Raw genomic sequence first — 13,908 nt, 5'->3', positions numbered from 1 at the left:
CCTCCGAGCCCAACACCAGACGGTGGACTGTGCACAGCATGTGTATCTGCAGCTACACATGCCATTGAACATATATCCTTATCCTATCCCTATCCCTATCCCTATCCCTATCTCTATCCCTATCTCTATCCCTATCTCTATCCCTATCTCTATCCCTATCTCTATCCCTATCTCAATCCTATCTCAATCCTATCTCAATCCTATCTCAATCCTATCTCAATCCTATCTCAATCCTATCATAATCCTATCTCTCTATATATATCTAAAATGTGATTTCTACTGCTTTACAAGCTACCTTGATTCAGGCAGTGAATCTATGCAAGATCCAACACTCAACTTCCAAGACAACACAACATCCAGCAAAGTGTTAAAAAAAATTCATTCCCCCACATACAAAAAAATAATAAATAATATTTAATAAATAAATAATAATTAATAATAATAAATAATAAATAATATTAGGGATTACATTTACCCAAGAACCAGAACCATTTTACAAAATAGGACAACATGCACAACTACGTGTTATTACCCAACTTCATTTGACACTACCCCACACATAGGCAGTAACACATTCTCAAAAATATAAGCAAGAAGCTGTAAATATATATAAAAAAAATAAAACCTACTACTTTATACAAACCCCCTCCTTTCCCATTAAGGTTTTAGTGGTCTCATCTGTGCTACATAAAAGTAACCATATTACTACACAACATTTTAACAAGCCACTTATTCCAAAAACTGACTTTCTAGGCTAAAGATGAGCAAAGGTTTAAAATCCAGAAGTGAAAAATGAAAGCTACAAGTGGAAACATGTCATATTCTTCAAAACCTCTGCAGTTTCCATAGATGGTTCAGCCCACTACCATTTCAAACCTGTGATTTACGGGTCTGGGATGGTGCCCAGCCCATACATTTCACCCAGTGTGCAATGTGAGAAGCCAGCTGTAGGCAGTCTGTAGAACTCTTACTGTTGCAGAAGGCTTTAGACTCAAGTGATTTCAATCTGACATACAATTGTTTTAGTCGAATGGTCACTTGTGGATCCTACAATACAATTCAATATATTGCTCTGTAACCATCTTGCCCCTCCCTCATCTTCATCATAAGGCAAAACAATGCTACCTTATCATTTGTGACTCGTTCAGTCAGGCCAGATGACATCATCTTCTGAAGGGTCTTCTCTTTGCTCTGGGCTTGTCGGGCAAGCTTTGCACTGCCATGTCCAAACCGGGCAATGTAATTCTACAAGATAAAAAGGTTGGGCAAAATTGACAAAGAAGTGATCCATCTGACCCTACCTAACAGGCCAATGTGTCAGAGCAACAAAGCTACAATCCCATGGACTACTACACTATCTACACCTTCTCCAGAATAAAGGAATACAGACATCTTCCCAAATTCCATTATACTTTATCCCCATCTGGTCCTCTTCCAAGCCCTCAACTTTGTCAAACTCATGGAGCCAAATCATTATCAAACATCTTTTACTTTTCAAATTCCCCTAAGACTCAATGATTGGATTACAACTTAATGATCTGAATGTTGGCATGTTATTACAGGCCTGGGTAAGTTACTCCCCAAAACCAACCTTGCTCCCTCCCATCCTCCATCTTATCTAAATGCAGGTAAATAGAGCCCATAGTAGAACCCAAGTATAATGCTACACAGACAAATTGCAAACTTTGCTACAGTATAATATTCCAAAACTAAACAGTTTTGGTCTATCACAGATCAAATTTTCATGCAAGCAACAACTTTAGATTTTTTTTTTTTTTTTTTTTTTTAAATGAAGCTCCGATGGATCAGCATTCATGTGGTTGCAGAGTAGGAACAATCTCCAAAACAGATTTCCTAATCTTCAAGGGTAGATATACTGGCAGAATAGTATCTACCCAAGCAGGAAAAGATGCAAATGGACATGTAGTCACACAAGTTAACATCTATGAAGTATAAATTCAGAAGCAATTTGTCTAGAGGAATAAATCTGCATGCATTCAATCCTTAAATATAGCTTATCAGCCAAGTAAAATTGTTAAAATCAACTCCACAAAGCATCAAGAGTAACAAGTAAGCCTACCCTCTATAACGAGTGTGACTGGTGGGTGAGAATTCTCCCATACCCAGAGAAAGTGTCAAGAAACAAAGGTTCATATCAACCAAATACAGCACAACTGCACACATCAGATAGGTTATTTTAATTCTGGGTCAGGGAATGGCATCTTATCCAGCATTAGAACAAGACCTTCCAGTTCATAAGGAAATTCCACCTTGGTTAGTCCAGCAATTAAATTACTTGCCTGTAACTATTCTGCTGCTTGAAACTGCTCTAGTTACTTCCGCGCACAATGATCTAAGGATTTGGACCAGAAAACAATAGCAAGTTGGGAAATTATTACCTACTGGTGGCTGCCAGTAGGCAGTTATAGTTTCAATAGGAAAGCCTTTTATTAATTTTGCCAACTATGCAGTTTGACGAATCTTCACAAAATTTTCAAAACTAGTTTGGCACTCTCTTCAGCTGCTGCCTTTGAAGTTTTGGGCGATTTGTCAAGCAGGGCTTAGAAGAAAGAAAAAAGGGAAAAAAATAAATAAAAAAAATATCAAAGCATTTGTAATGTGCACCACTCACCAGTGAGGGTCTCAAGGCGCTTGAGGGGGGGGGGGGGGGGGGGGGGGGGGCTGCTACTGCTCGAACAGCGAAGTTTTGAGCTGTCTCCTGAAGTTAAGCAGGTCCTGTGTCTGTCGGAGGTGGGTGGGAAGAGTGTTCCACGTCTTGGTAGTGAGGTGGGAGAACGATCTGCCACCGGTAGTCGTTCTGTGGATGCGTGGGACGGTGGAGAGGGCAAGGTCACCGGAGCAAAGCTGTTGGGTTGGGGTGCAGGAGAGCAATCTGTTGAGGTGTTCTGGTCTGGTGTTGTGCAGTGCCTTGAGCGCGTGGGTGAGGAGTTTGAATGTGATTTTCTTGTTGTCAGGGAGCCAGTGCAGGTCTCTCAGGTGGGCTGGGATGTGGCCAGGATATCCAGGAAGAGGCACGCAGAGGTGTTCTGTATGTGTTGTAGCCTTTTCTGAAGTTTGCCCGTGGTTCCTGCGTAGAGGGTGTTGCCGTAGTCCAGTTTGCTGCTTACAAGGGCTTGGGTGACCGTCCTTCTGGTTTCAGTGGGGATCCATCTGTAGATCTTCCGGAGCATGCGCAGGGTGTTTGTAGGAAGTTGGCTCTGTATGCACTATTTCAAAGTAAGGAATAGTATGCACAGAGTCCAAGGGTTCCCCTTAGAGGTAAGATAGTGGCAAAAAGAGAGAATACTAAAGCTCTATTTTGTGTTAGTGTGGTGGAGCAGTAGGCTTAAAGGAGTAGTGTTAAGCATTTGTTGTACATACACAAGCAATAAATGAGGAACACACTCAGACAATTCTAGGCCAATAGGTTTTTGTATAGAAAAATATATTTTCTTAGTTTATTTTAAGAACCACAGGTTAAAATTTTACATGTAATACTTCAAATGAAAGGTACTGCAGGTAGGTACTTTAGGAACTTTGTATGCTATTTTGATTCACAGTTTTCAAATAAATCACATATAGCTATTTTAAAACTAGACAGTGCAATTTTCAACAGTTCCTGGGGGGGAATAAGTTAGTTTTTGCAGGTAAGTAACCCACCTATGGGGTTCAAGTTTGGGTCCAAGGTAGCCCACCGTTGGGGGTTCAGAGCAACCCCAAAGTTACCACACCAGCAGCTCAGGGCCAGTCAGGTGCAGAGGTCAAAGTGGTGCCCAAAACGGATAGGCTTCAATGGAGAAGGGGGTGCCCCGGTTCCAGTCTGCCAGCAGGTAAGTACCCGCGTCTTCGGAGGGCAGACCAGGGGGGTTTTGTAGGGCACCGGGGGGGGGACAAGTCAGCACAGAAAGTACACCCTCAGCAGCACGGGGGCGGCCGGGTGCCGTGTGCAAACACACGTCGGGTTTCCAATAGAAATCAATGGGAGACCAAGGGGTCTCTTCAGCGATGCAGGCAGGCAAGGGGGGGGCTCCTCGGGGTAGCCACCACCTGGGCAAGGGAGAGGGCCTCCTGGGGGGTCACTCCTGCACTGGAGTTTGGATCCTTCAGGTCCTGGGGTCTGCGGGTGCAGAGTCTTTACCAGGCGTCGGGATCTGAGGAACAGGCAGTCGCGGTCAGGGGGAGCCTCGGGATTCCCTCTGCAGGTGTCGCTGTGGTGGCTCGGGGGGAGGGGGGGAGAACTCTGGCTACTCACAGTCTCACAGTCGCCGGGGAGTCCTCCCTGAAGTGTAGTTTCTCCAAAAGTCAAGTCGGGGGCGTCGGGTGCAGAGTAGCAAGTCTCACGCTTCCGGCGGGAAACGCAAGTTGTTTTAAAGTTGCTCCTTTGAAACAAAGTTGCAGTCTTGGGTGAACACAGCCGCTGTCCTCGGGAGTTTCTTGGTCCTTCTAGAGCAGGGCAGTCCTCTGAGGATTCAGAGGTCGCTGGTCCCTGGGGAAAGCGTCGCTGGAGCAGTGTCTTTAGAAGGGGGAAGACAGGCCGGTAGAGCTGGGGCCAAAGCAGTTGGTGTCCCAGTCTTCTCTGCAGGGTTTTTCAGCTTAGCAGTCCTCTTCTTCCTAGGTTGCAGGAATCTGAGTTCCTAGGTTCTGGGGAGCCCCTAAATACTGAATTTAGGGGTGTGTTTAGGTCTGGGAGGGCAGTAGCCAATGGCTACTGTCCTTGAGGGTGGCTACACCCTCCTTGTGCCTCCTCCCTGAGGGGAGGGGGGGCACATCCCTATTCCTATTGGGGAAATCCTCCATCTCCAAGATGGAGGATTTCTAAAAGTCAGAGTCACTTCAGCTCCGGGCACCTTAGGGGCTGTCCTGACTGGCCAGTGACTCCTTGTTTTTCTCATTATCTCCCTTGGACTTGCAGCCAAAAGTGGGGGCTGTGTCCAGGGGGCGGGCATCTCCACCAGCTGGAGTGCCCTGGGGCATTGTAACACAAAGCCTGAGCCTTTGAGGCAGAGCGCACTAAGGCCCTCACCACATGGGGTCAGAAACTAGTCTCTCAGCAGCAGGCTGGCAGAGACCAGTCAGTCCTGCACTGAACAATGTGGTAAAATACAGGGGGCATCTCTAAAATGCCCTCTGTGTGCATTTTTTAATAAATCCAACACTGGCATCAGTGTGGGTTTATTATTCTGAGAAGTTTGATACCAAACTTCCCAGTATTCAGTGTAGCCATTATGGAGCTGTGGAGTTCGTTTTTGACAGACTCCCAGACCATATACTCTTACGGCTACCCTGCACTTACAATGTCTAAGGTTTTGCTTAGACACTGTAGGGGCATAGTGCTCATGCACCTATGCCCTCACCTGTGGTATAGTGCACCCTGCCTTAGGGCTGTAAGGCCTGCTAGAGGGGTGACTTACCTATGCCACAGGCAGTGTGAGGTTGGCATGGCACCCTGAGGGGAGTGCCATGTCGACAGTCATTTTCTCCCCACCAGCACACACAAGCTGGCAAGCAGTGTGTCTGTGCTGAGTGAGGGGTCCCTAGGGTGGCATAAGACATGCTGCAGCCCTTAGAGACCTTCCCTGGCATAAGAAATTGATTTTTGCAATTTGAAAAGTTTTCTAAATTCTTTAAAGTCCTGCTAGGGCCTTGTGTTAGTCCCTGTTAGCATTTCTTTTAGAGTTTAAAAGTTTGTAAAAGTTTGAATTAGATTCTAGAACTAGTTTTAGATTCTTAAAAGCATTCCAACTTTTAGAAGAATAATGTCTAGTACAGATTTGAATGTGGTGGAACTCGACACCACACCTTACCTCCATCTCCAGATGAAAGAGCTAAGGTCACTCTGTACAATAAGAAAAATAACAATGGGCTCCAGACCTTCCAAACTACAGCTCCAGGAGCTGTTGGCAGAGTATGATAGAGCCAACCCATCTGTAAGTGGCAACACAGATGATGATGATAGTGACTTGGAGGTTGATTCCCCACCACCAGTCCTATCTAGGGAGAACAGGGCCTCTCAAGCCCTGACTCCAAAAATAATAGTCAGAGATGCTGGCTCCCTCACAGGAGGGTCCAGCCTCTCTGAAATCACTGAGGATAACTCCAGTGAAGAGGACATCCAGTTAGCCAGGATGGCCAAAAGATTGGCTTTGGAAAAACAGATCCTAGCCATAGAAAGGGAAAGACAAGAGATGGGCCTAGGACCCATCAATGGTGGCAGCAACATAACTAGGGTCAGAGATTCTCCTGACATGTTGAAAATCCCAAAGGGATTGTAACTAAATATGAAGATGGTGATGACATCACCAAATGGTTCACAGCTTTTGAGAGGGCTTGTGAAACCAGAAAAGTGAACAAATCTCACTGGGGTGCTCTCCTTTGGGAAATGTTCACAGGAAAGTGTAGGGATAGACTCCTCACACTCTCTAAAAAAGATGCAGAATCTTATGACCTCATGAAGGGTACCCTGATTGAGGGCTTTGGATTCTCCACTGAGGAGTATAGGATTAGATTCAGGGGGGCTCAAAAATCCTCGAGCCAGACCTGGGTTGATTATGTTGACTACTCAGTGAAAACACTGGATGGTTGGGTAACTGGAAATGAAGTGCATGACTATGTTGGGCTTTATAATTTGTTTATGAAAGAACACATTTTAAGTAACTGCTTCAATGAAAAGTTGCATCAGTATCTGGTAGACCTAGGTCCAATTTCTCCCCAAGAATTGGGAAAGAAGGCAGACCACTGGGTCAAGACTAGGGTAACCAAAACTTCCACTGGGGGTGACCAAAAGAAAGGGGTTACAAAGCCTCCCCAGGAGAAAGTGGGTGACACTAGAAACAAAGAAAAAGAGTCCTCTGTAGGCCCCCAAAAACCAGAACAGGTGGGTGGGTCCCGAGACACAAACCAAAACAAAGGTGGGTACCAGGGTAAGACCTGGGATGCCACTAAGGCATGGTGCCATAACTGTAAACAGACAGGGCACCACACCGAGGACACTTCTTGTCCCAAAAACAAACCCCCTAGCAAAATCCCAGGGGTGACCAGTGTAGCCATTGGGGATGACTCCTCAGATGAGGAGGTCTTCAGAGCCTTCAACTGGAAAAAGGGCCCAACAGGTGAGTTGGAGATTCCAGAGGGAAGTAGACACTTCCACCACCTACTGGTGAATGGAATCCCAGCCACTGCACTGAGAGACACTTGTGCCAGTCACACTATTGTGCATGACAGGCTGGTGTTCTCAAACCAGTACATCCCAGGTGAGATGGCCAGAGTAAGAGTTAGCCCAGACAGGGTCACAGATAGGCCTGTGGCTTTTGTGCCCATAGAAGTGGGTGGGACTTTTAGCTGGAGAAGGGTGGTAGTCAGTACAGACCTCCCCCTTGATTGTCTCCTTGGAAAGGACTACCCAGAGGTTAGTCAGAGCCCAAGAGATGAACTGGTCCAGTGCCAGTCCTCTCCCAAGGATTCTGGAGTGCCTGCCTCTGCAGTAAATGCAAGTAGGCCCCAGAAGAAAAAGAAAAGGAAACAGAGTAGGAAAGGTGGACAACCTTTAGCCAAGGTTCCAGCAAGCCAAGGAGATTCTGCTCCAGTAGGGGAGAACTCCAAAAGTGGCTCTGATAAAGTCCAACCTGACCCACAAGAAGTCCTGGCTAGTCAGGCAACTGTTAAGCCTGAGTGGGTGGCTCCTCAGCTAACAGAAGAAAGAGGGGAAGAAGGGTGTTTACTACAAGATGTGGTAACCCCCCACTAATACCGCAGACAGGCACCCTGAACCCAAAGAAGCCTGTAAATTAGCCCCTTCCCTTGTAGGTGAAGAGCTAAAGGTGTGGTTCTGGGCACTGACAGCCGTCAGTGGCCTCTGCTGGGTGTTAGCCTTTATGGCTGCACTATCCTTGGCATGGTGGTCTGACCCCATGCCAAATAGCAAGTTAGGCCCCCTGACCCTGTTGGTCATGGTGGGGTTACTCCAGCTCTGGATAACCTCTTTGGGTAAGCTAGGGGTGACCCTGGCTAAGATAAGATTAGCAGAGGTGGATACCTCTAACCCCAAAATAGAGAGAATGGGTGAAGACATAAAAAGCACAGACAAGAGGCAGTTCAGACTAGGTCCTATCACTGTGGAAGTGGGTCAGTTCCCCAGAGGGAATGACCTGAACAGGAGGATGTAAGGCAGAGTAGGCCCTGCAACAAACCAGCCTATTTCCTCTACTCTTCCTCGCCTGACAGACTAGGAAGACTCTCCCAGCTTTGGCGGAGTCTCCTGGCCTGTGGGCTGGGTGTAAAGAAATGGCTCCCTGTTGCAGTTACCCCCCACTTTTTGCCTGATACTGATGCTGACTTGACTGAGAAGTGTGCTGGGACCCTGCTAACCAGGCCCCAGCACCAGTGTTCTTTCACCTAAAATGTACCATTGTTTCCACAATTGGCACAACCCTGGCACCTAGGTAAGTCCCTTGTAACTGGTACCCCTGGTACCAAGGGCCCTGATGCCAGGGAAGGTCTCTAAGGGCTGCAGCATGTCTTATGCCACCCTAGGGACCCCTCACTCAGCACAGACACACTGCTTGCCAGCTTGTGTGTGCTGATGGGGAGAAAATGACTAAGTTGACATGGCACTCCCCTCAGGGTGCCATGCCAACCTCCCACTGCCTGTGGCATAGGTAAGTCACCCCTCTAGTAGGCCTTACAGCCCTAAGGCAGGGTGCACTATACCACAGGTGAGGGCATATGTGCATGAGCACTATGCCCCTACAGTGTCTAAGCAAAACCTTAGACATTGTAAGTGCAGGGTAGCCATAAGAGTATATGGGCTGGGAGTCTGTCAAAAACGAACTCCACAGCTCCATAATGGCTACACTGAATACTGGGAAGTTTAGTATCAAACTTCTCAGAATAATAAACCCACACTGATGCCAGTGTTGGATTTATTAAAAAATGCACACAGAGGGCATCTTAGAGATACCCCCTGTATTTTACCCAATTGTTCAGTGCAGGACTGACTGGTCTGTGCCAGCCTGCTGCTGAGAGACGAGTGTCTGACCTCATGCGGTGAGAGCCTTTGTGCTCTCTGAGGACAGAAACAAAGCCTGCTCTGGGTGGAGGTGCTTCACACCTCCCCCCTGCAGGAACTGTAACACCTAGCAGTGAGCTTCAAAGGCTCAAGCTTCGTGTTACAATGCCCCAGGGCCCTCCAGCTAGTGGAGATGCCCGCCTCCTGGACCCAGCCCCCACTTTTGGCGGCAAGTCCAGGAGAGATAATGAGAAAAACAAGGAGGAGTCACTGGCCAGTCAGGACAGCCCCTAAGGTGTCCTGAGCTGAGGTGACTCTGACTTTTAGAAATCCTCCATCTTGTAGAAGGAGGATTCCCGCAATAGGGATAGGAATGTGACCCCCTCCCCTTGGGAGGAGGCACAAAGAGGGTGTACCCACCCTCAGGGCTAGTAGCCATTGGCTACTAACCCCCCCAGACCTAAACACGCCCTTAAATTTAGTATTTAAGGGCTCTCCCTGAACCTAGAAACTAGATTCCTGCAACAACGAGAAGAAGGACTGCCTAGCTGAAAACCCCTGCAGAGGAAGACCAGAAGACAACAACTGCCTTGGCTCCAGAAACTCACCGGCCTGTCTTCTGCCTTCCAAAGAACTCTGCTCCAGCGACGCCTTCCAAAGGGACCAGCGACCTCTGCATCCTCTGAGGACTGCCCTGCTTAGACGACGACAAGAAACTCCCGAGGACAGCGGACCTGCTCCAAAGACTGCAACTTTATCCAAAGGAGCAGCTTTAAAGAACCCTGCAATCTCGCCGCAAGAAGCGTGAGACTTGCAACACTGCACCCGGCGACCCCGACTCGGCTGGTGGAGAACCAACACCTCAGGGAGGACCCCCGGACTACTCTACGACTGTGAGTACCAAAACCTGTCCCCCCTGAGCCCCCACAGCGCCGCCTGCAGAGGGAATCCCGAGGCTTCCCCTGACCGCGACTCTCTGAAACCTAAGTCCCGACGCCTGGAAAAGACCCTGCACCCGCAGCCCCCAGGACCTGAAGGACTGGACTTTCACTGCAGAAGTGACCCCCAGGAGTCCCTCTCCCTTGCCCAAGTGGAGGTTTCCCCGAGGAAGCCCCCCCTTGCCTGCCTGCAGCGCTGAAGAGATCCCTTGATCTCTCATTGACTTCCATTGCGAACCCGACGCTTGTTCCAACACTGCACCCGGCCGCCCACGCGCCGCTGAGGGTGAAATTTCTGTGTGGGCTTGTGTCCCCCCTGGTGCCCTACAAAACCCCCCTGGTCTGCCCTCCGAAGACGCGGGTACTTACCTGCTGGCAGACTGGAACCGGGGCACCCCCTTCTCTCCATTGAAGCCTATGCGTTTTGGGCACCACTTTGAACTCTGCACCTGACCGGCCCTGAGCTGCTGGTGTGGTAACTTTGGGGTTGCTCTGAACCCCCAACGGTGGGCTACCTTGGACCAAGAACTGAACCCTGTAAGTGTCTTACTTACCTGGTAAAACTAGCAAAAACTTACCTCCCCCAGGAACTGTGAAAATTGCACTAAGTGTCCACTTTTAAAATAGCTATTTGTGAATAACTTGAAAAGTATACATGCAATTGAAATGATTCAAAGTTCCTAATGTACTTACCTGCAATACCTTTCAAACAAGATATTACATGTTAAATTTGAACCTGTGGTTCTTAAAATAAACTAAGAAAATATATTTTTCTATACAAAACCTATTGACTGGATTTGTCTCTGAGTGTGTGTACCTCATTTATTGTCTATGTGTATGTACAACAAATGCTTAACACTACTCCTTGGATAAGCCTACTGCTCGACCACACTACCACAAAATAGAGCATTAGTATTATCTCTTTTTACCACTATTTTACCTCTAAGGGGAACCCTTGGACTCTGTGCATGCTATTCCTTACTTTGAAATAGCACATACAGAGCCAACTTCCTACAATAGTCCACTATATCTTGTTTAGGCTCATGAAGAGGTCTCTCCCAGCCTTCTTTTACAAGAGCTAGTGGTCCCCTTACAGGATGGCCAAACAGAAGTTCAAAGGGGGAAAACCCTACTCCCTTCTGAGGCACCTCTCTGTAGGCAAAAAGACATGGCAAGAGGACATCCCATCTCCTTTTGAGTTTTTCAGGGAGCCCCATGATCATGCCTTTCAACGTCTTGTTAAATCTTTCTACAAGACCATTGGTTTGTGGATGGTATGGTGTGGTGAATTTCTAAGTCACCCCACACTCATTCCACATATGTTTCAGGTACGCTGACATGAAGCTGGTACCTCTGTCAGACACCACCTCCTTAGGAAATCCCACTCTGGTAAAAATACCAATGAGAGGCAGAGGCAGTAGTCGACCTAAGAGGAATTGCTTCAGGGTATCTAGTAGCATGACCCACTACTACTACTAGTATGTATTGGTTCCCTGAAGCTGTGGGAGGTTCAAGTGGACCCACTATGTCCACACCCACTCTTTCAAAGGGGACCCCCACCACTGGAAGTGGAATGAGGGGGGCCTTTGGGTGTCCACCTGTCTTACCACTGACTTGACAGGTGGTACAGGAGACACAAAACTCCTTGACCTTCTGGGACATGTTGGGCCAATAGAAGTGGTTGACTAAACTCTCCCACGTCTTGGTCTGTCCCAAATGCCCAGCAAGAGGAATATCATGAGCTAAGGTTAGAATGAACTCCCTAAACTCCTGAGGCACTACCACACTCCTAGTGGCACCAGGTTTGGGATCTCTTGCCTCAGTGTAAAAGAGTCCATCTTCCCAATAGACTATGTATTGCTGTTATTTTTCCTTTGGACTCTTCAGCAGCTTACTACCCAAGGCCTTCAAGAGAGGGACAGGTTTCTTGCCCCTTACACAACTGTTCCCTTGAGGGAACCCCTGGACCTAGGAGCTCAACCTGATAAGGTTCTAACTCCATGAGCTCAGTTCCCTCAGAGGGCAGAACCTCTTCCTGAGAAGAGAGGTTCTCTCTCTTATTGTGTTGAAGCTGGTTCCCCAGTCTTCTTTCCTTTTCTCTTGGAGGGTGGGGCCCTTTTTCCAGGCTCCAACACCACTTTTTCACCCTGAGCCTTGCACTGTGCCCTTGTCTGGACACACCAGTTCAGGGATACCCAGCATGGCTGCATGGGTTTTGAGTTCTACCTCAGCCCATGCTGAGGACTCCAGGTCATTTCCAAGTAAACAGTCTACAGGGATATTTGAGGAGACCACCACCTGTTTCATGCCATCGACCCCTCCCCACTCTAAAGTTACCATAGCCATGGGATGTACTTTAGTCTGATTGTCAGCGTTGGTGACTGGATAAGTTTGTCCAGCCAGGTATTGACCAGGGGAAACCAGTTTCTCTGTCACCATGGTGACACTGGCACCTGTATGCCTCAGGCCTTCTACACTTTGCCCATTAATTAGGAGTTGCTGCCTGTATTTTTGCATATTACGGGGCCAGGCAGCCAGTGTGGCTAAATCCACCCCACCCTCAGAGACTAGTGTAGCTTCAGTGTGAACCCTGATTTGCTCTAGGCACACTGTTGATCCCACTTGGAGGCTGGCCATTCCAGTGTTAGCTGGAGTAGAGTTAGAAGTGGAACCTTTATTGGGACAGGCCTTGTCTCCAGATTGGTGTCCTGCCTGATTACAGCTGCGACACCAGGCCTTTTTGGGATCAAAGTTTTTACCCTTGTACCCAAAATTGGATTGTGAATAGGCTCTGGGCCCACCCTCCTGAGCAGGTTTTTGGGGCCCTGTAGAAGACTCTTTACTATTTTTCCCTTTGGATGTCTCAACACTCTTCCCCTGGGGAGGCTTTGTGACCCCTTTCTTTTGGTCATCCCCTGTGGAAGTCTTGGTCACCCTAGTCTTGACCCAATGGTCCGCCTTCTTTCCCAATTCTTGGGGAGAAATTGGTCCTAGGTCTACCAGATGCTGATGCAGTTTATCACTGAAACAATTACATAGTAGGTGTTCTTTCACAAATAAATTGTACAGCCCATCATAATCATTTACACCACTGCCATGAATCCAACCATCCAGTGTTTTCACTGAGTAGTCAACAAAATCAACCAAGGTCTGGCTCGAGGATTTTTGAGCCCCCCTGAACCTAATTCTATACTCCTCAGTGGAGAATCCAAAGCCCTCAATCAGGGTAGCCTTCATGAGGTGATAGGATTCTGCATCTTTTCCGGAGAGTGTGAGGAGTCTATCCCTACACTTTCCAGTGAACATTTCCCCAAAGGAGAGCACCCCAGTGAGATCATTATTTTTCTGGTTGCACAAGCCCTCTCAAAAGCTGTGAACCATTTGGTGATGTCATCACCATCTTCATATTTAGTTACAATCCCTTTTGGGATTTTCAACATGTCAGGAGAATCGCTGACCCTATTTATGTTGCTGCCCCCATTGATGGGACCTAGGCCCATCTCTGGTCTTTCCCTTTCTATGGCTAGGAGCTTTCTCTCTAAAGCCAATCTTTTGACCAACCTGGCTAACAGAAGGTCATCTTCATTGAGGCTGCCCTCAATGCTTCCAGAGTTGCTGGACTCTCCCGTGAGAAGCAGCATCTCTATCACATTTGGAGTCAGGGTTTGAGAGACCCTGGGCTCCCTATCTAGGGCTGGAGGTGGGAAATCCTCCATGTCAGTAAGGTCCCCCTCTGTGAGGCCATCATTAGAGGGGTTGTTTTTAGCAAACCCTGCCAAAAGCTCCTGGAGCTGTACTTTGGTAGGGTTTGAACCAGTTTTAATCTTTTTGATTTTGCAGAGAAACCTTAACTCTGACATCCAAAGATGCAGGTAAGGGGTGAGGTTGAGTTCCATCACAATCTCTTCTGCATTAGATTGAAAATGTCACTTACCCAGTGTACATCTGTTCGTGGCATCAGTCGCT

General features: G+C 47.7%; 1 protein-coding gene across 1 annotated transcript in view; it reads right to left on the bottom strand.

The window, feature by feature from the left end:
- ABCF2 (ATP binding cassette subfamily F member 2) overlaps window positions 1–13,908 on the bottom strand; it is a 293,880-nt gene that overhangs the window by 218,134 nt on the left and 61,838 nt on the right. Inside the window, exon 8 of the mRNA XM_069212334.1 lies at window positions 1,126–1,245. Coding sequence (XP_069068435.1) covers window positions 1,126–1,245 — 120 coding nt within the window. The remainder of the gene's footprint in view (window positions 1–1,125; window positions 1,246–13,908) is intronic.

This window comes from Pleurodeles waltl, chromosome 10, assembly GCF_031143425.1.
Source record: "Pleurodeles waltl isolate 20211129_DDA chromosome 10, aPleWal1.hap1.20221129, whole genome shotgun sequence".
In the NCBI taxonomy this organism is placed as follows: Eukaryota; Metazoa; Chordata; class Amphibia; order Caudata; family Salamandridae; genus Pleurodeles; species Pleurodeles waltl.
The sequence above is the reverse complement of the archived record's forward strand: the minus strand, read 5'-3'. Positions and strand labels throughout refer to the sequence as shown.